Consider the following 23,873-nt stretch of genomic DNA (forward strand, 5'->3'; position numbering starts at 1 on the left):
CATTATATAAAATACAATAATTACAGACCAAATATTCATGTTTTTCAAATATATTTATATATGTCAGAGTACGATAAACGATTAAAATGTTGATTTTTTTTAAAAAAGAGATGAATTGAATGTTTGGTTTGAGATTTATCGTCTTTTGTTTATATATAATGTTTGATGCATTTAATTTTTAATAAATCATGCAAATGAAACTTGTTTGAACATTATGTAATATGATTTGAAATATCAAATATCTATTACTATTATTAAGAATCTCTATAATAGAGACAAAAATTGTGTCTTGGTCTGTTTTTTGCTCTTCCAATTTTGTCCTTATGTTATATTGATATTACATTTTTTTTTTAATTTTAATTTTAACAAACACTTTTATTTTTTTATGATTACAACAAATCAAATAACACTTTAATCTCTCGATAATTATAAAAAAAAACTATCCGGTGCGTGTCAGCGTGTGTAAAGTAGCTAGTAACGTATGACTTCATCGCACCCAAGTTATATTACACCGAGTGTAACACACACGATGCAGTCTTGGCCAGTGATATGCGTGGACCCCATATGAAATCATGTGAAGATCCATGTAGGGATGTCAATGGGTCCGGGTTTTACCCAGATCCACAATAGACCCGCGTGTATGGGGTGGGTTTGGGCATACTAAATGGGTCATGGGACGGGTCACGGGTCCAATATTTCAGACCCGTCCGGATATGGGGCAGTTCATGGGTCCTATAATACCCGCCTCATATATGTGGATATAAATACTCTAGGATTTTAGTTTTATTAATTTTCATTTTTTAGTAGCTCAACTCAACCATAACAGTCTTAGTTATTCCTATGTCAACTGTTGCATTTGAATCTGCTTTTAGCAATAGTGGAAGAATAGTTGGTCCTCATCTTAGTAGATTTAATCTAACGACTTTGGAGGCATTGATGTGCTCGCGAAGATGGTTGTTGTGTGAGGTGAAATGTAAATAAATCACAGTTTTATTTTGTTATTGTACTTTCATTTTAATTTTTTTACTGTAATTTCTCTTTTTAAATTATATTTTTTTACAATTTGAAATTACAGTTTTATTTTTTCAATGTACTTTCTCTATTTAATTTTGTAGTTAATTCTTCAAGTAGTTTACCAACTTGTCCCACCATTCTTGATGAAGAGGAAAATGATCCCGAAAAATGTGTCTGAAATATTGTCTACTCGCTGATTTTATATTGATCTGTTTAAATTATGTTATGACTTATTTTTGGGGATGTCAAGATTTTTTGGGAGAGCTAGTAACTTTTTTTTTATGTAATTTTTTATGTCGTGAAAATACTTTGTTTGTTATTATTAAGTGTGGTTGAAGACATGAATTAATTTTTCACAATGTTGTATTTAGAAGCTTGTCTGTTTCATAATTCAGTCATGTGAGAAGAAAGATTACTTTTTTATTTTAAAAAAATTCGGGTCTCACGGGTCTCATGGGTCTACCCGACCCCGTTTCGTATTCAAGGTGGGGTGAGTTCGAAGAATATTTAACCGGGGTGGGGCGGCTAATGGGTCAAAATTTTTTTCATGAGGAGGGTCTTGGGTTTAGCCAAACCCACCCCATACCCGCTTCATTGACATCTCTAGACCCATGTACGTCAATGGTTTAACACACCCAATGAGAGAATTTCCCCGTGGCATAATAGGTGGTCTGCATACACCAATGTGTGACAGAGCTACGATTCATAAGTACATGAAATTGGCTTAGTCTGACGTTAGATGGTAATAGATTCAGTTAAACCAAATCGAATTTTTAAAATCAAATAAATCGATTTTTTTTTTTGAAAAGCCGTACCAACCAGAATTTACTATGAAACCAAACAAACCAAACTGAAAAAATCGATTATTTCGATCTGTAACACAATTAATTGAAATTTTAGATTTTTTTTTACAAAAAAATCAAGTTTTAAATAAAAAAATTGGATTAAATAAATTTAAATTTTATTTATTAATTTTTTTAATTATATTTCTATTGTCCAATAAAATTTTATTAGAAATTTATATTTTTTATATCCTTATAAACTTTATTAAAAAATTTAATACTATTAATTTTCTTTTATAAAAATTCGATTTGTTCGGTTAACAGAATTTTTGTATTAAAGATTAAAACCGAATCGAACTAACTGATATTTTAAAAAACCTAAAACGAACTTCTGAATAAACCAAACTGAAATTTCAAATTAATTTAGTTCGATATGTTATTTTGATTAAAATCGATATTTCGTTTACCCATAAATTATAATCGATATTTATATATTACTTGTTGATGTCTGCTTTTTTTTTGTTTAAAAATAACTTAATAGTTTTTATTTTCTTCGTTTCTTGAGTTATCTAACTAAAAAAATTCAATAAATCCAAAATTTCTAACGAAAAAATTATTTTTCAAATTTCATAATTAATTCAAACTCCAAGCAATTTGGCTCCGATTTCTAAAATTGGGACGAGGTGCCAGAACCATCGTACACAGGAGAGATTCCAACAATATGGATCATCCACTTTAAAATGCAAAGCCATCGTTAAATTTTTACAAGATTTACCAGCTTATTTATCATTCACCGTGCATCTCTATTCAACTGAAAATGAATCCCCTCTTCATTTTACTTCGATGGAAGATCCAAAAATCTATTTCGAACACCCGTTGGATGCATTAGAAATTTTGTTCACGCATGACCTTATACATAAAATTTTCTCACATCAATATCTTCCATTGGTCTACGCAGCGAGTTTAGACCATGAGGATTCAGATTCAGAATGTGAAATTTGATCCATGTAAGAATTTTTTTTTGGTAAACACGTCTTATGAAGTAGTGTTCCAACTTTGGTCCAACAATCTTAGAGTTAAAAAATAATAATAAAAAAATCAGTGTGACTCAGAGCTCACAGACGACAAACAGGGGGTGGAACCGAACAAGTGACATACCTGACCTGACTTCAATTTCTTTTTTTTAAAAAAAAAAAACACTGCCTCAAATTATACAAATAATTTATGTTTTCTTTCCCTTTCTCATTTCAATTACGTTGTAATGGGATTCATGGATTCTGCGACGATAGATTTCAAACTAGTATGGACAAAATTGACATGACAAATTCACACCATATCAAGTTAATTTCAATAACAATTGTGGTGATTTTAAATACACAAATTCTTTGTCGATAATCTCTTCTTCCAAATCAAATCCAATGATTAAAGATCAATCTTACTGTCATACCCTAAATTCGTCGAAGTATGGGATATTTCTCTCGACATTAAATACAAAATTAACATTTAAGGCCCCAACACTAGATTCTTTGCTTAATTGGAGCCGGCAATCCCAGAACTGGCGGTGGGGGTTTGGGGGGGATGATTCAATGAATTTTCAAACAACAATGTAGAAACTAAAGCAAGTAGCACAACCTGCTGCAATTATTTGACTTTCAAAGTCTTGCTAACAAGTAATCTCGATCAACAGCGGCATAATTCAAGACTCTACAGCAAAATCCTCACTCAGTTGCTTAGACTGTATCATTATTATTCAATGTATTTCTTTAGCCTAATTCAAGCAAAGGTATGATAACACCTCCGTGTATCAAGAAACACTTGAAGAGTATACAAAATAGGCAAAAGACTCAAAATTGTGACAAAATCTGGGTAATAGGATAAAGTTTGGCTAGCTGCCGTTTAACTTCCACGAACAAATGCAATACCTTTTTCGATCGAACTTTTCAGTTCAGGCTTGAGAGCTTCTAGCCCTTGTTGCTCATAATCGGATAGTGGGCCCAAACCCAAGACTTCCTCCACACCATTCTTTCCGAGTCTCACCTGTTAATCCAATTATCAAAATTAAACACCCCTCAAATAATAGCTCAACATTGTGTATATGGTTTCAATCTTCTATGGCCAAGTTGCTTATTTAATCATTTAACGTTTATTTGGCATTTCCATTTAGATTTGAATAACATATTACGCAGCATCCATGAGTAGCAATTTTCAATACTGAACAGGGAAAAAGATTGGTTTAAATTCTCTAAATTTCAAGTAACAGATAAGAATAAATAAAAACTCGTAACTTTTCTGCTTGCTCACCTTGGATGCAAAGAAAGGTAGCTCAGTCACAGTTGATTGTACAAAAGAACATTCCACAACATCTGGGACTCCATTGAGCCCCTTCAAACAAGCATCAGCAAATATGGCCCCCGCATAACTGCAAAAGAAAAAATGCAACTGTCAGAGAATTTTGATGGAATCGAGTTAGTCTCCATGACGTGAGTTAGATGCACATTCACCTATTACGGTTTTATCGTCCAGACATCTACAGCAGGCATCATTAACTCCTACCATTAAAATTCCAGGTTCATTGAGATGATGTGATGAAATTATAACAAATTCTTTAAGCAAATCATAAAAATATAGGGACTTTACTAAGTATTAAGGAATTAAGTAATCACAATCCCGGGCAACTAAATAAGAGACCATTAGGTTAAAATGCAACACATTTACATTCCAAATTGCTGGTATAAAAATTATGATTTATGCCTTCAACCTCCCTCCCAATCAAGATAAACTACTAAAAAACAAACAGAGGCCTCAGCTCCTCTCCCATTGCTATATCATTTGATACACACACACACATACACCAAAAAATATCCATGTGATAAGATTTCATACTCATATCTGGTTGTATTAGATGACACATTTGATATTCAAATTAAAGTTGCCAATTCTAACCGCCTGATGTATCATCCCCCAATGAAACATTTAAAGTTCGAATTTCTACTTGTTATCAAAGCACCAAAAAAAATCAACAAACAGCGGGCTAAAGCACATTACTTACGCCATTGACAGAGTAGCTGAACCTTTTCCAGCCTTGGCCTCGACAACTTCAGTTCCACCATCTTGTGTTCGTTTTGTTAGAGCTGTAATGACTTCATCTGACAAATTTGCTTTCGGTGTTGCCTATTTTAAAACAACATGAAGTGTCACAGACACATGGCCTGCATTAACGAATTCCATATCTGGAAAAATAATTGCATAAATTGGAGCAAGGAAAAATTCAGTGAAAATGCAGTACTTGTGAAAACAAGGGAAGAATGGTAATTCCAGCATGACCACCAACAACAGGTACATTCACACCTGTCATTAAAGAGAAAAGGTTACAGGAATGCAACTTACAGATGAAAATCACAACTTAAAGCATGCAAACGCCACCTTGCCATTACCTGCCACATTGGCATTGGCTTTTCCAGCATAGAATGTCTTGGCTCTCACCACATCGAGAGTAGTAACACCAAACAGCCTCTTCTCATCATAAACTCCCTTGCTCTTGAATACCTCTGCGGCAATTGGGACAGTGGAATTCACAGGGTTGCTAATCATATTGACAAGAGCCTGAAGTTTCAACAAACCCATGTCTATTATTCTCACAATTTAGTCGATCAGTAGCTAAAAAAATTCATTCCAAAATTAGAATATCTGGAAAGAAAAGATGGAATTAAAGCCATGGATTACATTGGGGCTGTACTTCGCAATGGCCTCACAAAGAGATTTAACAATGCCAGCGTTAATCTTGAAGAGGTCATCACGGGTCATGCCAGGCTTTCTGGGTACACCAGCTGGAATGATGACTATGTCCGAACCCTCGAGAGCCTTCCCTAGCTGCTCGTCTGACGCATACCCAACCACCTACACAGAAAAGTAACAACACAAATCAGATATACATTTAAAACATTGAAGCAAATATGAGGAGAAAGAAACAAAGCGACCAAAGTTGGCGGTCGGCACACAAAAAAACAATGATGTCGCCACAATTCCACAGACAAACTTACAATCAACAGAATCCTCACTAACCATATCAATATCATTGACATTCAAATTTGCGTTTGAGAGAAGAGAAGCAAGAAAATCAGATTAAAATTTGGCAATCACTTTTTATTTCTCCCATTCCCAAAATAGTAGACTGGGAAGCCAGAAGTGACATGCACCAGCTTCTGTTTACGGAGAGAACGTAAAGGATCCTACTTTCCATAGAACTAGTTTTCCTATAAAATGCAAAAAATAACCACAACCACCATAACGTGGGGAAGAGGGCAAGCTTTTGGAAGTCCAAAATAGTCGAGCTAACAAGTAGTTAAGCAGACACTCATAGATATAGATCCAAACCGACAAAGTAAAATTGAAAACAAACAAGCACAAAAGAAGCTCAAAAAACCTAACACCAAAGAGCAAACAACAGAACAAAAAAAATGAGAAATTAATGATTTCAGAATAAAAGAGAAACAGATCCCTAGAAACCTCAGATCTGGTGTTGATATGGCTGACATCAGCGGCGACGCCAGGAGTCCCCGCGATATCGTAGAGAGCGAGCTTAGATACAAGAGGATTCAACTTCATCAAAAGAGATAGCGGCTGCCCGATCCCGCCAGCGGCTCCCAAAATGGTAACCTTGCGCTCCGGCGCCGACTCCGTTGAGAAGCCCCGTCGCAATACGTACGACGAAGCAGCGACTGTAGAGGTGCTTCTGTTCCTCCTGAGCGCAGATCTCAACATCGCGGCATTCATTTCTACTCGTTGGAAGGCGAAATCAGACTCTGTTTGTGAAACTGTAATAACAATAGTGAGGTACTACTGTTGGAAAAAAAGGGTATTTATTTTATGGAAAAAAGAGAACTCGTCAGATTCGAGGCTCCTGGGCCAGGCCGCCCTTTTTCCACCTTTATTTTTACGTTCTTTCACTCTCTTTTTTTGTGTGTGTCTTTTTTTCCTTTTTAAGGTTAATATTAATATATAAATAACAGGAAAATAGAATAATTAGGACGGCAAATTCAATAATTTTTAATGAAAGGTTTGTTTTTTTGAACCTTAACATTTTGATTGGTAAGAAAACAGATTTCATCGAGAAAACAGACACAAAATTTGATTACATTAGTGTGCAACAATCAAAATTTTACATCTTTTGCGTGTTTGAACAAATGTTTTGTTTTCTAATAATACAATTTTCACAAGAAAATAGCGTGCTCTTTCTTCTTTTTAACTTTGTTTCTTTTTTTCTTTTTTTCAGGTTGTTCATGGTCGGTCAAGTGGCAGTTTATATGATGATCTGACAAGTGGAGAGACCCTTTATTGTCGACACTTGACATACTAAAGATTCTCATTCTCGATTTTTTTAAAAAAATGAACAATCTAAATGCTGAAAATGTGTTTTAAATATATTTATTCGCAATATTATTTACAGATAGAGCGGCAGCGGATGATTTTTAAGTAATCGATTAAAAATAGTGAACAATCCGAGCAGAAGAAATTATCAAAGGAGAATAGAATAGCTGTTATATTTATTCTGTAATGCATCTGTATCTTGCCATGTCCTCCTGTTCACCACTATAAAAATATGGGAAGGCATGGTGGGCGTGGGAGTGGGAGTGGGAGTGGGAGTGGAGGAAATAGAAATATCAGGCACCCAATGGTTGGTTGATCAAATTTTGCCATATATATATATGACTACATATTAGGCCATACACTTGAGAGGGCCAGACACAAAAAACCTACACTCTCAGATGGTAGGCATCACAAAAATTATGGCCAGACACAAAAAACCTACACTCTCAGATGGTAGGCATCACAAAAATATTAATCCATTCACAGTTACCTGTTAGAGTGGAACAGAACATAATATCTTCTGCCAACAAGAAGTCAACATATTTGCAAATCAAATAAGCATGTGTATAACTAAAACTAAAACGAAAACGAAATCGAAAGGGAGGCCTGCAAAGCTTTCTTTTTATAAATGTCTTGTAGCATTAGAGAGGGTAACCAACTCTTGGACATTGCTTGTGTCACACGATACTTAAACATCTGCGGGAGCTTGAAACAGAGTATTATATAATGTTTAACTGATTTATCCAGTACAACTAAAATCTTGATTAACTGACCTTGACATGTCAATAAGAGAAACGCTCTGCGCTTACTATTAGCAAGTGCCAGAACCCCCTTTTCCTGTCTGGGAAATTTATGGTTTTCGATTTTCTTTGCATTGCAGCCAACTCTAATACTGAATACACGCCTTTTTAGCAATGGTAATTCAATCCAACATCAGGTCTAGTAAACTGAATGCCTCGAGGCACGCATAATAAGGTGCCTTGTGTAGCTCCCGTTTTTAGGAGTTTTGGGATCCATGATTTGTCTGTAGACAACAAGTTGTTTGTGTGCTAATGAACAGGGATTGTAGCTTGCCCCTGTTGAGTTTTCTTCACCCATTCCAGAATACCGCCACAGTCCTCTCTTGTGATGAAATGCCTTCACACATGCAAACAACAAATTAGATCAACAAAGCTATATCACTAGTTAGTCTTGTATTGCTCATTCTCAGCAGCTTTATTTTAAAATAAGAAGTATAAGACATCCTGAAAAGGATACCGATTTTTGGTGCGATAAGCTTTTAAATCCTGGACTTCCCGATGATTTGAAACATTCTTCTTCATGCCAAGAGCTCGAGGTAAGTTAAGATTCCCATTTTGGACATGATAAGCATCACAGATGAAGCTGAGCACATTTTCCTGCAACCATTGCTCATTTTGTTTAAAACAAAAACCGTGCTTCAGCCAACAGCAATTAGTAACGTGTTTAACAGTTCTAGGCCGAGCTCGATTCCAAAATTTTGGCACAACCAAGACCTTAAAGAATATTGGGGACAATTTACACTAACATGGTTGATATCTTCTTCCTGATGAAACTAAAGATTGCACATTTAATCTAAAACTAAATAATAGTAATGTAAAAACTCCGATAGCAAGCAATATTAAGTGCAAAATATACAAGATAGCAGGATTTAGAAAGAACATGTTAAACCATTTCCTTTCCAATGCCAAATAGCAGGATTTAGAAAGAACGTGTTAAACTATCTCCTTTCCAATGCCAAAGATATCTAAGGTTAAAAACAACTCACCATGGGTTGTGAGGCATCAATCCACTGGTAGATGGGTTCGTTCCGGAACCATGTCAATTGTCTTTTTGCAAAATTTCTGCAAATTAATAATATTCACAAAGAAATTATATGCAAGGATTCAAATAACGACTTTGCAAAATTCCACTCATTCAAATTAAACAAAATCCTATACTCATATAGAAAATAGGTAGAATTACACGACATGCCTTGCCAAATCAAATCCATCATTTTAGATGCCTCAGAAACTCAACCAAAGAATTTCAAGCTAACGACCACAACGTGCGGTAAATGGTGAACGAGCAAAAACTTCCAGTAAATTATTTCTTGTGATGGTAAATTCACTGCCAAAGAGCCATTATAATCCTTTCTCTTCGTCAATGTTTGAATGAATAAAATAGCCACATTGCATTACCAATAACATTTTCGTACATACGACAAGACACGGGCAAATAAGCAATATAATTTTTTTCGTATACCTCCAATGGTTCACAACGAATTTCTTAGACATGCCGAAAAAGGTTTTAAGTTAGGTCTGTTCAAATTTGTCAAAGAAAAATATCCAAACTTGTAAATGAGCCTCGCCACAGGTTAATCGGCTAAAAATTAAGGTCAAAAAAGAATTAAGCTGTATGCCAAACATGCTCTGAGTTTTACAAGAGAACAACCAAACCTTCATTGGAGTAAGATTTCATGATTGATTAATCATGAAAAATTACCTAGATGCCTTTTGAAATTCAGATAAAAATGTGTGGAAGTATCTGGAGGAACTCCAGCCCCCCTGTTCTCTGCACGCTAGCAGATACTCCATAGACTGAAAATTCGACAAATAGAAAATTAAAATATTTCAGCCGCCTTCTACTGAATTCCAAGATCATAAAACAACATTCTGAAATTTAATAGATTAAGCCAGAGAAAATAAAACTTACTTGTCGATAACCTATAGCTCGAGTTGCAGAATTTGAATTTGGCATAAGGCCCAAATCAAGAAGCCACTTTGCCTCGGTCAAAATTCCACCATCTACCATGGCCAAAGACCAAAACAAAGAAAGCACCATCGTTTATATATGCATCATTTCCTTAAATAAAGCAGTGAGGAGATAATAAGAAAGTTATCAGCCGCATTCTTTACCTAAAAGCATATCTTCACACCGGAAATCAATAGATCGATAGAGATCCAGCCTATTTGTCGAAAGGAAAAAACATATAAAATCAAAGTCCAAGTCCTTCGATTTAGTATCGTGAAGTTCATCAGTCGACGAGTTTATCTCAAGTGCTTTCAATTCACTTGATTCAAACTTCTCCTTGAAAGAATTATAGGGCAATGGAAAGGATGACGGAGATGCACCACTTAACTACAGTATCAAAAAGAAAATTCCAGTGAGAATCCTGTATATCCAGAGCTAGAAATAGTCGCGCAGAAATGAAGAAGCACTAAGTGAAATTCTAAAGTATCTCTGTTTTATCATGAACAAAGCAAAAGGCAAGATGGCATAAACATGAGACAAAGGTATCATTCTGTCTCAATAAAACCATACAAAGCAGCTTAGTCTACACCGTACAAAAATATCATAGGAAGTAGAAAAATTAAACATAATGAAATCTTACAGGCAGTCCTACCTTGAGTATTTCAAGTCTGCGACGTAATCGATACCAATCATTTGCAGCTAAAGATTGAACACCTGTATCACCTGCTTTAACCACCAATTGCACGGCTGCATCCCAATCACCATCCCTCTGTAATCCTGAAAGTTCTGAATGTGCTTCCGAGGCGATCTCTGGAGAGGCTTTCGGAACATTTGGTTTTCCATATATGAACCTTACAAATCGGGAATGAATGATGTCTCTTCAATATTGTACTAGTCAGTTTTTACATGAATCTCAGAATCACATCAAGATAAGCATGGAAGATATCACCAATCCCTGTTGAATACCGTCACCAGTAACAAAGAAACAAATGGAAAACAGTATACAGAAACATTGGACATACCATCTCAAGTACAACCCTGTACCGCCTGAAACTATTGGAACACGGTCTTTGCTGAGAATTTCTTCTGTTATTTGCCTCGCATCCTCATAAAATTGTCCAACAGAATAATCTGGAAGTTGAAAGAATGCTTTGTCAAAGATACAAGGAAAGTAACCATGGATAATTGGAGGCATATGTAAACCGGCCAGCAGGCAGTTTATAAATATGTTTTAGAGCTAGATTAAAGAGAAATTGGGATGGAATTAAAATGTCAGTTACAAGCTCCAGTTGGAGTTTGAATTAACAATGCCTTCAAGGAATATATACTTTAATGTGATCCAAAGGAAAAAAACAAAGCCATAGAAAGGAAAACAAAAAAATCACATAATACTAAAAATATGTTTGCTGTTGGGGAGATATTCCAGCAAATGTGATTCTGCCGGACCAAAAGGTTTGCACAGATGAAGAATGTTTTGCTTTGCAAAATTAAGTGCAAACATTGATATGTCCCTAATTTCAGCTCTGCACGGAAAATAGACTACTCCACGACCTCCTGTAACTTCTTATTATATGATTTTCTCCAGATATATAAGCATAAAAGTCAATATCTATAAACTATAAAATGCATAGAAGCTTGCCAATTTTGTCAATTACAGATAAAAAGTGGTTGCTATTTAAGGAACATGAGTTGCAATGATATAAAGCAACAATGGTATGTTTTCTCACGGACATATACCAATGGTGCCGCATAATCAAGCAACTATTACCTTCAGACGGGTGCAATATGTCAATCAAATGATGTGGCACTTCCTGAAAAATATGTGAAGATTTCAGCATACCTATAACAGCAAATTAAAATCTACAGTGTGCATAAGATTATGAGTATGCATTGCTTGGTAAGAAGCTCATTTTTCTGCTTTGGTCAATGATTAATGTAGTTCTAAGCTGTAAAGGTTTCTTTTGCAGCAATGAACCTGGTCTTTTGCCATTTATATAAGCCCAGCTAAGTGAACAGAATAGCATTGTCGTAGAAAATAGCAATCTTGAAAGGATGTAAAACAACATCGAACCACAATTATAAAAAAATTTAAGCGACAAGCGTGAGAATATCTAGAAATCGGAAATCGAAAGCTATACCCGTCTTTCACTAATAGAAGGTTTCGCTGAACCGATATCCAGACCTCTATACACCTGTTGCACATAACCACCACAAACAACTTCTCATTGAAAACAAAAGGCAACTCCATCACATTGACGTCATTATATCAAATATAGAGCAAAGAAAAACCTGGACAGAGTCCGCGCTGATGATTTCTCCATTGACTCGCTTGGCAAGTTCTAATGAGAGCCGGCTTTTTCCGGCTCCAGTCGGACCAGATATTACTATTACTTTCTGCCGCTGTTCTTTCTTCGTTTGAGCATCCGACGAGCAATGGACGGTACAGTGTCTGTTGATGTGGCGGCCGTGGAAACTAACAATGGAAGGTTGCCCGGTGGGGAAGAGGAGAGGCGGCTCCGCCACAAAGGGCAGGCGGAGGGAACTTACTCGGAGGCCCCCGACTCTCAATCCACGAATCATTTTTATATATATATTAAAGCCACAGCGAAGAAGACCTTCAGTGCCTCCATATACTGCTAATCTGGCTCGCCAGAAAACCTCGCTTGATATTTATTTTTTTATTCAATAAAATCAAAATTAATAAATAATTTTTTCCTGTCCTAAAAAATAAATTCCTAATTTTATTTATATGATCTGAACATTTATATAAATAATTATAATTATTATTTAAACAATATAAAAAAATTAATTATCAAAAATAAAAATAATAAGAATAATATTAAAAATATTGCGGGTTCCTTGAAATGAAAAGGTCGCAGGTGCATATCCACTGCTAACCTTTTGCAGCATATGACCCGTAATTGCTTTCGGTGTTCTCCCTGTCAATGACCGCTCCCACCTACTTGCTCAATTCAAGATGCTATCTTTTCCCTCGTAAGCTCTCCTCAGTCCCTCTATCTTGTGTTTTGCTGTGTAGATTGCTTGAAATTTTTTTCGTGAAGATTGGTTGTAAATTCCTTTTTTTGGGAATTGGGCCATTCGAGTTGGAGCTTTCAACTTTGAATCTGGATTATCACGGGCTGTTGGAAGATATATGCTTGCTGTTTCTTCTGGTGTTAGTTTTCACAATGCTGTTATTTTTTACTCGTGAGGTTTAATAATGAATTGAGTCTTGTGTATGTCCATCTCCTCCATCCTTTACTTGAAATACATACAGTGGAGTAGGTAATGGATGGGTTACTTGGGGAAGATTGAGTGCGAAAATAACACAAGATTCTGCTGCCTTGTTAACACAAGATTCTGCTGCCTTATTGTTCGAGGTTTTTGTCGGAACATGAAGGAAATAATCGAGATAACATCGCAGCCGAACATCACAAGTAATATCAACAATGAATAAGATGAACATCAATTTTTATTGTGGTTCACCCCAAGATTGAGCTACGTCCACTCTATACTTCTCAAGGAGATCACTTTTTAATTAATAACAAAGAAGATAATAGAATTGAGAATACAAAGAATTTCACTCAGAACACACTCCTTAAAAAATCTCACGCTAAATCTTTTGTCGTCTCACTTCTACACTTATGATTGTATATGAGAGGATTTTGTGTTTTTTGTGTGATTTTGAAATGAAGAATGGATGGGTATTTATATGTGAAATTTAGAGAAGAAAACAAAAAATTAAAACATCATTGCTTACATAATCAAACCTAATAATATTTTACTAATCAACACATTGTTTATAATTAAAAAATGGTGTTTTTTGAATTCAAACTTAGGTGACTTTGAATTCAAAGTTTGTTTGCTTGATTACTTGGCAATTTTGTCTTGCAATTTTGGTATCAGGGATGATTTTATAGTTTCTTTGTGCCTGTAATATCATAGTTCTTTGCTTGATACACTTTGAAATTTGAATCCGGAGCTATTATGTGACTTCGTAATGCTTGGTTTGTGCAACTTGGCTTTCATGAATTAGTTGTGCCCTTGAACTTATAGATAAGATTGTGGACGACTGTTAAATGGTTTTGTTCTTGGTGGCAAAATATCGATGGTGTTTGTTTAATGGGATTACTTCCAGGAAACATTTTGCTTCTCGACTTCCAATGAATCGCGTGCCTAGACCTCATCCATCACCCAATTTTTTTACTGTTACTGGACACAAGAGTTATTGGGCTTTTGGTGACTATCTTGTTAAGATAATATCTCCCGTCGTTGTTCACCGTATTTGTTCCTATATGGAACCATGCTACCGTAAAGAAATGCCCAAGAGCAAGAGCATTTGGCCAGTGGACACGCCTAATGTGGTAAAATATTATAAAGGTCAAGTTACAAACAGTCATCAGCAAATACTGGGGAATGTCAACTCCGAGGATGATAATGAAGTTCACAGAAGAAGCCACGCAAACAAGGGGAGAGTTCCATGGAACAAAGGACGAAGACACAGTGAAGGTAATTTTTGTTGCAGTTTAATTGCGTGAAAAAGCTAATTTGATAAGTCTTACCATACTCTTGCAGAGACTCGACAGAAAATTAGACAGAGAACTAAGGAAGCCTTGAAAGACCCCAAGGTGAAGTCATGTAAGAATCAGTCATGTTTGAAATTAACAAGGAACAGCTCAAATTGATTTGTCTTAGCTTTATGAAACCATGCTGTTATCAAAAGTAAATTGCTTTGATGCCTCTTTCCCTTCCCTGATGCCCTTGGTTCTGAATCTTACAGGTTAGAAAGAAGATGTCTGAATGTCCTCGTTCTCTCAGGTGATGCCATGGTTTTTTACTTTCATTTTCACCTTGTATAAACAAATTTCCCTTCACAGAGTATATCAACTTTGTAGTGTGATGTCACACGAATACGCTCTCCTTTACGATAGCTTTGATGGTAATACTTGATCAAACACCTAACATCATCCTGGAAGTTACCTTATACCTTAATTTATTGACGAATCCCGATTCTTCTGGCAGTAATCAGACCAAGGAGAGGATACGAGCATCACAGACAAAGCTATGGGGGAAACGCTTACAGTGGAAAAGGTCAGGAGAGAAATTCTTGCATTCATGGGCAGAAAGCATCGCAACTGCAGCTAAGATGGGTGGGAGCTACCAACAAGAACTGGATTGGGACAGCTATGAAAAAATTACCAAAGAAATGACCACCCAACAACTTCGTCACGCTGAGGAAATAGCAAAGGCTAAAGAGATAGCCCGCATACAAGCAGAGAGGGCAGCACAAGTAAAGGCGGAAAAGATGGCTAAAATCGCCGAGAGAAGAAGAGAGCGGGAAGAAAATGCATGTTTCAAAGGTGAATCAGTTAAAAAGAGAAACAAAAGATCAAAAGAAGAAAAAGAAAAGTTGGCTGAATTACAGGAGGTTAAACTCAGGGAAAGGCTGATGAAGGTAGGTCAATCGATTTCCGTTGTTAATATTGTGCTGCTATTATTGTTTGTAGTTTCAATAGATGAACATGATCAAATTTTGTTCGCCAAGTCTGATACATACAGATGATTGCCATGATCTGCTTAACCCATTTAAATATCTAATAAGTATGTGTAGTTTGCCAATATAAATTAGGAAATTAAACAAAATCATGTAACAGCAGATCTTAAGAGGCATAAGTTATTGCCTTGAGAGGGTTTTCTACACCTGTCTTTGATTTGTACCTATATTTTGAATTAACACGGTGGTTTTTCATTCCATTCTGGTGATGTAAACAGATTCACAGAAAGAAGTCTATCCTTAATCAAGCAATCGATCAACGACAAAGATCATGGGAGAAATTTGATTTGGAGTTTATCAAGGGAGAAAAATTGCCAAAGGAAGTTACCTTGGAAGATCAGATTCGGTTCGCTAAGGACAGAAGAGCCAATCAACAGCTGCTCAACTAGCCTTGAAATGTTATCTTGGGGACAAATTGAATAGAGTCTTAGACTGATTATCTGTAGCTCAAGGCACTCGCACAGCTGTTTATGGGGATGCATGCATTTTACCCAGTCTCGTTTATTGGGGATTATATGTTGTATTGGGTTTATTGTTTGAAGATTAATTTCGGCTGGGTTTTCATTCCCCTGTTTCCTGCACCATATTTTCAGTTACCTTGTTTGGTTATTGTTTTGTGAGAGCTTCTTGAGTAAGAAGAAGAATCGCGACAGAATTATGGTGAAGAACATTGTTAAGGATGTTGTTTGCGTGGTTAAATGAAAAAGGTTTAAGAATGCTTGTACGTCATAATTTTATTTTTTTTCAGTACATCGAATGTATGGAACATTTTTAACGTAGAAAAGAATAGGTAATAAAAAAAATGTTTCAAAATTTCCTATATATACAAACTCGAACCATAACGTAATACTCAGAATGTTTATTCAACTGATTCCTGTTATTATAAACGAATTGTTTCGACGTGCGGACCACATTTTCTTTACTAGTTCAATAAATGGAGGCATCCCTCTTTCATGGATTTGGATGGGGCACAAGAGACATGGAAGCCTAAATCCCACACCCACGTGTATAAATAGTAAAAATGTGAGATTTACCGATATTGTTATACAGTGTATTCAGATCAAAAGACATCAAGATTTCAAATAACAAAACCGTGAAACTAGCATTTGCACATTGGATTAAACTACAAGCACATCTATAAGCAACCAAATAACATTCTACAGCCAGATGTCATTATTATTATATACATATCTTAGCAATTTGATTGCGAAGGGAAATCTCTTCCAGGCACATTCTGGTTCTGGTGAGCACTTTCGTCATATCTGATTGTGTCCTTGACCAGGCCCCCTGTTAGGAGTACGACTGTTCTGATATTGTCCCATCAAAGGTCCCGCATTGGATTTTGTCACGGACCAGGACTCGTGTTGGGGAATGACTGCTCTGACATTGTCCCGAAACAGGTCCCAAGTTAGGATTTTGACCCGTACCAGGCCTCGTGATAGGATTTTGTCCCGGACCTGGAGTCATGTTCGGATATTGTCCAGGAATTGGAGGTCCCATTTGTCCCAGACTCGGAGAACCCATGTTTGAAGCGTAGCTGTTGGGATTTGGTATTGGTCCAGGCACAGTGTTTGGACCAAAGCTGTTCTGATTTGGTCCAGGACTAGATTGATAGGGCATTCCTCGACTGTTTGGCGCATTGCCGTGCTGGTTTGAGGCATTGTTGGCACTTCTCTAGCATTTGGTGGATAATTTCCTGAGTTACCTAGCATTCTTATTGTGCCAAGATATGTCGTTCTAACGTACTCATTTCCTCACCGTACACTCTTTAAAAAACTTATCATGTGATCACTCATCACAAAATTATCAAATCAAACACGCATAATTTTGTAGTTTTAAGTTATGGGCTCCAAAAAAAATATACATATTGTTAATATGAATCGTTCTTATCAAATATTTTAAACTTTCATCACCTGTACATACTCATACATCAACAATCTTAAAATCTCTCTCATTTAAGTGTGAGATCAATTATTATTTCTTTTCACCTAGAAGTTAGCTGTCTCTTGACATCTCTTGACATGGTTAATCACTACCCATCCTGATCGACCCCAGGCCTCACATCACATGCCACTTAAGATATCGTCAATAACTTTGAGTTGCCTTTGGCTCTTAATTTATTTTATATCTCTTTTCTCTAATTGTTTGTTTATGGTCCAGTTTGACCCGTGTTGCTTCTCAACTACAAATTTGATACTTTCTCCCCAACGCACGCTGCCGAAATAACCGGGCACAACTACCCCCATACGGAGCCATTCACCTCCCATAGCCGGTGGGCACATCGGGACCAACTACCGGCTACCCCGGTATCTCTATCTTCTCCACCAAAACCTTTACTATAAATATGTTCTTCCCCTTTCTGTCCCAACTTTCGACACATCTCAATCATTGTTCTCGCTGGAGCTCTACTTCTTGCATCCGATCCTTATCTCTACTTCTGCAGGTATTCTAGCTTGTCGATCGATTAATTGTTCTCATCTTTCGCGATGGAATCCGCGATCGGATTAGAATTTTACCTTTCACGTTTATCGACTGTGATTGGAATGTTTATGATTGCCTGTACTTGTTTTTAGTCGACGCGGGTTTATGGTTCTTAATAATTGTGGTTGGGGTTCTTGAGACTCGATTCTTGTTTGTCTATTTCTTGGAATCGTGTTATGCTTATGCAATTACTATCATCATATTATTGGTGATGATTGATATTTCAAGCTGTAGCATCAGAGTGGGCTTTGGGACTACAGTTGAATAGTGAACGAGTCCGTCTCTGGAGAGTTAGGATTTCTCATTTTAGTGGATTTTCATTATATAGAGAAGTGACGGCTGACTTGTGTTTTTGCTGACCGTATGATTTTCAGAGCTTCATTCCATTTTTTTTATCGGGTTTATGGTTACCAATTTGTTGGCTGATTTTATCTTTGGTCTTATGACAGAAATATTTTCAGTTGGACTTGCGGTCCGCATCTCTCTCATTTTTCACATAGAAATCTCTGTGATTATGAAGACTGGTTGATAGATGAATTCAATGATTGATCAATTACCGTTACGATAATCTCTTGTGTGGTGTTTGATTGTGTTATTTACTATTTGTGGCACAAAAGGTTTAAAAATGATTAGTTTTTTAAAATGTGTACTATAAAATTTGTGGAGGTTGACATGATTCCCATTACTTAAATGGAGTTTGTCTAGCTTTTTTTAGATTAAGCTACATAATTTCAAATTTTTTAGATGTGTCTATGACTTGTATATTTATTGAGAATGATGGAGTGATGCAGTGAGAATATCGAGTTTGAAGAAAATTTAAGATAATTTCAAAAGTTTATAAGAACAACTAGTTGCTTGGTGTTTGAATGGATTTTATTCAACAGCCCTAACAAGCAAATAGGTAAAAGCCAAATCCAGAATAATATTTGGGTATTCTGTACATTCAATTACAAACAAGTAATGCACATGGTGCATATATCTAAGGTTTGGGTCATAATTGAATTGTTCTAGCATCCATTTCTAATTGTATAAATATTTTTCATCTAGGAAATTGCTATCTGGTGTGTGAATTGAAAATTTGATGACTTTACTTTTGTTTATCTGCATTGTACGCTTCTCACCTTTAGAAATGTTGATTGAATTTTAATATTTCATTAAATGATAAAAATTCTACATCCTTCTCATGCCATGAACTTCAAAATTTTAAGTTGATGCCATACCATTTATTTTTCAATACTTTTTGCACCTTGACCATGTTTTCGAAGCACTCACGAAATTGCACTTGATTCTTCATCTTATTTAGGAATAGAAAAAATCCATGACAAAATTTATATAACTATGTCTTCTTGAAACTGAACATCTTCTGCCTTGATGAACTTGCTATAACATCATGTAAAATCATTACATAATTCTGGTATGCGAGACACTAAAGCTCTTAAAGCCTTAGATATTTATGCACCAACTAATTTTTTTCTCTACTTTATTAGACCACGTGTTTACAAATAGGGGATTTTGGAATTTAGCTTCCCGTAGATGGAGAATAATGAAGAAGGGGGGGAGGAACCTGTTACTAGAGGAAATGAGTGGGAAGTTGTATCACTCACTGAATCTGCATATGGTGCTGCTCGTGGTCCGAAGGAGGATGATCCAGGCCATAATAGACAGGTTAAGTTAAAGAGTGAAAATGAGGCTGAAACTTCTACTGCTATATTCATGTCAGGTCATTTCCTTTTCCCTCCAAGTCAGCATGAGAATCTGCCTTTGGAACCTGAAAATGTCGAGATACAAAAGGAAGAGAGAGGCAAAAACGATGCTTCTCAGTTGATAGTGGAGGAAGGGGATAAATCTTATCTGAAGGATGAAGAAAACTTGAGTATCAAAGGATTGATGCCTGATGAATTTTCTGGAATTCCTACATTTGATGGAAAATGTAGCAGGTTACCTGTCAGGGGCACTGATTTCAAAAAAGACTTGGCTTATGAAGAGCAGAGCATTTACAGCAGTGCAGCATTTAGTTCAGTAGACAGTGAAGCCGACCTTGTGGATTCTAATATGATTGAGGACGTCGGGATGATGGATGATATGATTGAAGGTAGTGACCGTGCATCAGATTCAAGCCTATGTAGTTCAGAAAAAATTGTTGATGGAGACAATTATGATGATTATAACCTTCCTTGTGGAACTTGGTGGAGAAGGCGAGCTATTTCTTTGTATACCCATGCAAAAGAGGCAAATACATTTTGGTCTATCTGCATTGCTGCGGCAGTTATGGGTCTTGTAATTATTGGTCACCGGTGGCAGCAAGAGAGATGGCAGATTTTGCACCACAAGTGGCTGTCTAGTATTAAACATGAGGTATTGTTTTAACCTCAAATGCCCCCTGGTCCCCCACTTGTACAAAGACAATTCAGTTTTGTTCTCTTCGGTTGGTGTTTGTTCACGTGTGTCGTATCTTACTGTCTGTTCATTTCTATTACCTGTTATCTACTCTCTTAAGGAAGGCAACTCTGATTCAAGCAAGCCTGTGAATCTTTGATACCATACCAATTGGTTTACTAATCCTATTCCACCCTACCATCCGCATCAACTTTAAAGTCTTATTGGAGAACTGTGAATCTCTGTTTAGGAGCTTTTATTTAATCAACATAACTTTTCTATCTTTTGTGATTCCCACGATTAAGAGTATTCATTGCCTTTTACACCCTCATCAATTTTCCTTACTTGAACATCAATTGTGCTGAAACTATAAGGCTTAATCTTTGAACTAACGATGTTTTTGGTTTTATAATTGATGCAATAATACTGATGATTAAACTGTAGTCTTCAAGGCTCTGGTTATTTACCACCTGATATGCATAGCTTTATTATTTTACTTGTTTACTCCCCCATTTTCTCTCTCATTTTCAGAGAATGGGCATGATGCTTGGTCCAATGACTCGACTTAAAGATGTGATTGTTGGTGGTCACCGACGAGGTTCGGTTGTGAGGGGGAACAGCTCCATATAATATTAAGATGATGACGATAATTTCGCGGAACAACAGGAATTGGAAGGAGTGGGTGTGATGTTCTAGTTTGTTGTCGAATTTGGTTATATGTTTTTCATGTCAAACATGCTAAGATTTTCTTAGTTGTTATACTGGTGATGCTACAGAAAACAAGCTTCAAGGTGAATGAATGCATGACTTAAAATTGTGTGGAGATTTCACTTTGTTACTTGTATGTAGTATAGCATTGCACCTGGTTGTTTCATTTGAATTTCAAAGTTAATCCCTTATTTTGCTAATATATGATGGAGCTCGTCTCGAGCCTTTTGGCATGAACCGGCACTTGATGCTCGAGTTGAGGGAGGTTTTGGATAAGGAAGGTGATTAGAAGAGGTCTAGTCCGGAAGGTGATTAGAAGAGGTCTAGTCCTATCTGAAATATATCTCACCATAATCTAGCAACCTCTTGAAATAATTGAAATCTAGAATATTATAGCGTAATAAGCTACATTTATAAAATGCGAAGACCTATTTAGAATTTTCAAATGCATATGGGACAGCACATCCTCGAATCGTATGTTAGCATTCTATATCTCAAGAAATATAAATCACTGGTACATGTCAATCTGATCATATTTAACATTAAATGTAATATTTTTAATAAAAAAATAATATTTTTTCATGAGTTGGGTGGAGTCGGATTGAAGATTCGTCTCACAAAATTAATCTGTAAAACTGTTTCACGAAAGTTTTTGTGATAGTCGCGTACAATGTAGAGATTTTATAGTGGGGTATTTTAAAACTTATTGTATATAAAAATATGATATTTGATATGATTACATTAAAATAATATCATTAGCTCCCATATTTATTATTTCTCATTGTCATATCAAATATTATATCCTAAAAAACCCAATACTTATAGTACATTGCGCATATGTTTCTTCCATACCTTCCATTGCTGTCAAGTACATTTTGTTATCAGTTAAATCAAGTAAAGTCTCTAAAACTTACAAATCTGCCCCTTCCAAAAACCCTGCATGTTCTCATAGTATTCATGCATACTCTTCATAAGCACGTGATAATAAAATTTATATTCGCAATGATTCGTTGTTTTCCGTATACCGCCCCACCAGCAATTTATTGTGTAAAGATGAGGAGAATGATTGTACTTTCACATTATTACTGTTGGGTGATTGAATCACGTCGATTTGAATTTTGAACAGGTACGAACCTCTCTCACATCTGCTAGGGAAGGAGTATTTCCTATATGCTTATGTCCCAATACTCTATGCCCTTTCTGCAGATGTCGTCTCGAGCTTGGTTGTCTTGAGAAATAACAGGCTAGTTACTTTCCAATCTGTTTTGGCATCTGTATTTTCAGATATCTATTTAAATTGGCCGTTGAATTATTCTTATTTTTCCAACTTTTTTACTGATTCAGACTATTATTCTTCTGTAACCTTTGGTTATTTCAATAAACATGAAACAAATGTAGATTCAATCATTAACATCCGTGTTTCATTGAGTGTTTATTTCATTTAAAATATGTCTTGGTAAATCCTTTTGATTATCTTATTTAGTGTGTCATCTTCATATATCATAGCTATGAACTGTCAATAAATGATGTGTTTATATATTATATACAGTTTCCGAATGTTTAGCAATGAGGATGTTACCATTGGTTCTTGGATGCTTGCTATGAATGTCAGTCATGAGGATAATCGAAGATTTATGTGCAGCAGAATGTTCGCCTTCATCTATCGCAGTGTGGGACATTCCCAAGTGTTCGGGTACCTATATTCTTTTTATCTCAATCAGAAATCTTCCGAAGTGCCACTCTTTATATAAAAAAAATCAAATTTGAAACATTTTGTTTCCTGTCCTAATTCAGCTGTGATTAATAATGATTTTAATAACATCTTATATCATATGATTAGTTTGAAGATGCAGCTATTGAAATGTCAGCCGAGTTTTAACAAGCACTGTAGCATTATGTTGAAGAACTTAGCCATAGAACTTAGAACATACCTAATCGGTTTTTCAACCAAAAAAAAAAATGAAAATATACATGTAATTATTTTAGTAGATCGTTCGAGCTGTCCCCCAAAATTTTGAGTTGCCTTTCTCATCTCATCTCACCCCATCGTAAATACACTCCTGATAAACTGGTTTGTCTTTGCTGTGTTTTTTTAATATTAGGACTGCAACCCTGAGAAGAAAATGTTGGAACTTCACAGTAAAGATATATGTTCGAAGAGCTCTACACTATCAGATGATGATGAATATCAAGCTTAACTGCATACAACCAAATCCAGAAAATGTTGCAGTAACTATGGATGGATAGATTATATGCAGCTGCTCATTTTCTGTTGTCCCAGATGGTTTTTGAACAGAGAGCAATTTTTTTGGTACTGATTCTTCATATGAGAGACAGGATTCTTGATGAAGGTTTACAGATATAGAAGGTGGTGAGAATATTACTTGTTTGTGAGGCATGTGAATTTTTTTACATCCCCTTGTACCGAGACTTCATTATTAATGCAACATAGAGAATACAAGCCATTTTCCCATTTTGTGAGTATAAACTATCAATCAAACATTTAATTAGAGATATTTGTGATGTCTTTGAACTTGATCGCAATTTTTGAATAAAAAGGTTGAAAAAGTAGACGATTATTATTTTTTATTTTAAAGAATGTGCATTAAAAATATATTGAATTGGAAAACCTCTCTTTCTTTTTCTTTTGTAAATCCATACTTGCACGATGAAATTGGAAAACATCTCTTTTCTTTTCTTTTCCTTGTGCATGATATTGTCATGTCTAATTATTTTTTAAAAACTTGTCCATAATGGAGCCTAGCTAGGCATTTTTATGGTAGAAATGAAATGTAGTGTGAATTGTTTGTTCGTTTTGCGGATGATTCATTGTACCCTTT

At 35.8% G+C, this 23,873-nt stretch overlaps 4 protein-coding genes and 1 pseudogene across 5 annotated transcripts; 3 read left to right on the top strand and 2 right to left on the bottom strand.

Annotated features, from left to right (window-relative positions):
* Positions 1–3,405: 3,405 nt before the first annotated feature.
* LOC142519465 (malate dehydrogenase, mitochondrial-like) lies at positions 3,406–6,654 on the bottom strand. Its single transcript, XM_075622496.1, has 7 exons — positions 6,303–6,654; positions 5,520–5,693; positions 5,231–5,399; positions 5,083–5,144; positions 4,846–4,967; positions 4,098–4,215; positions 3,406–3,833 (listed from the first exon to the last, which is right to left on the bottom strand). Exons 1-7 carry the CDS (start codon positions 6,567–6,569, stop codon positions 3,693–3,695), a joined length of 1,053 nt encoding a protein of 350 aa, XP_075478611.1. The 5' UTR covers positions 6,570–6,654; the 3' UTR covers positions 3,406–3,692.
* Positions 6,655–7,753: 1,099 nt separating this feature from the next.
* On the bottom strand, positions 7,754–12,579 carry LOC142519467 (tRNA dimethylallyltransferase 9). The gene is made up of 11 exons (XM_075622497.1): positions 12,204–12,579; positions 12,053–12,106; positions 11,683–11,725; positions 10,937–11,045; positions 10,567–10,765; positions 10,079–10,301; positions 9,876–9,967; positions 9,666–9,760; positions 8,950–9,025; positions 8,421–8,560; positions 7,754–8,300 (listed from the first exon to the last, which is right to left on the bottom strand). The coding sequence occupies exons 1-11, from the start codon at positions 12,492–12,494 to the stop codon at positions 8,213–8,215; spliced, it is 1,410 nt and encodes a 469-aa protein (XP_075478612.1). The 5' UTR covers positions 12,495–12,579; the 3' UTR covers positions 7,754–8,212.
* A 183-nt stretch (positions 12,580–12,762) lies between these two features.
* Positions 12,763–16,184, top strand: LOC142519129 (uncharacterized). The gene is made up of 6 exons (XM_075622061.1): positions 12,763–12,908; positions 14,053–14,423; positions 14,490–14,542; positions 14,695–14,732; positions 14,937–15,369; positions 15,687–16,184. The coding sequence occupies exons 1-6, from the start codon at positions 12,892–12,894 to the stop codon at positions 15,855–15,857; spliced, it is 1,083 nt and encodes a 360-aa protein (XP_075478176.1). The 5' UTR covers positions 12,763–12,891; the 3' UTR covers positions 15,858–16,184.
* Positions 16,185–17,653: 1,469 nt separating this feature from the next.
* Positions 17,654–21,150, top strand: LOC142518078 (ATG8-interacting protein 1-like). Of its 2 annotated transcripts, none has more exons than XM_075620704.1 (3): positions 17,654–17,911; positions 19,456–20,304; positions 20,857–21,150. In XM_075620704.1, exons 2-3 carry the CDS (start codon positions 19,483–19,485, stop codon positions 20,953–20,955), a joined length of 921 nt encoding a protein of 306 aa, XP_075476819.1. In that variant the 5' UTR covers positions 17,654–17,911; positions 19,456–19,482; the 3' UTR covers positions 20,956–21,150. The 2 variants fall into 2 exon arrangements, with proteins under 2 accessions (XP_075476819.1, XP_075476818.1); XM_075620703.1 differs by having other exon boundaries at positions 17,656–17,911; positions 19,437–20,304.
* A 1,004-nt stretch (positions 21,151–22,154) lies between these two features.
* Positions 22,155–23,515, top strand: LOC142518928 (putative beta-1,3-galactosyltransferase 14; annotated as a pseudogene).
* Positions 23,516–23,873: the final 358 nt, after the last annotated feature.

Source organism: Primulina tabacum, chromosome 11, assembly GCF_025594145.1.
Source record: "Primulina tabacum isolate GXHZ01 chromosome 11, ASM2559414v2, whole genome shotgun sequence".
Classification (NCBI taxonomy): Eukaryota; Viridiplantae; Streptophyta; class Magnoliopsida; order Lamiales; family Gesneriaceae; genus Primulina; species Primulina tabacum.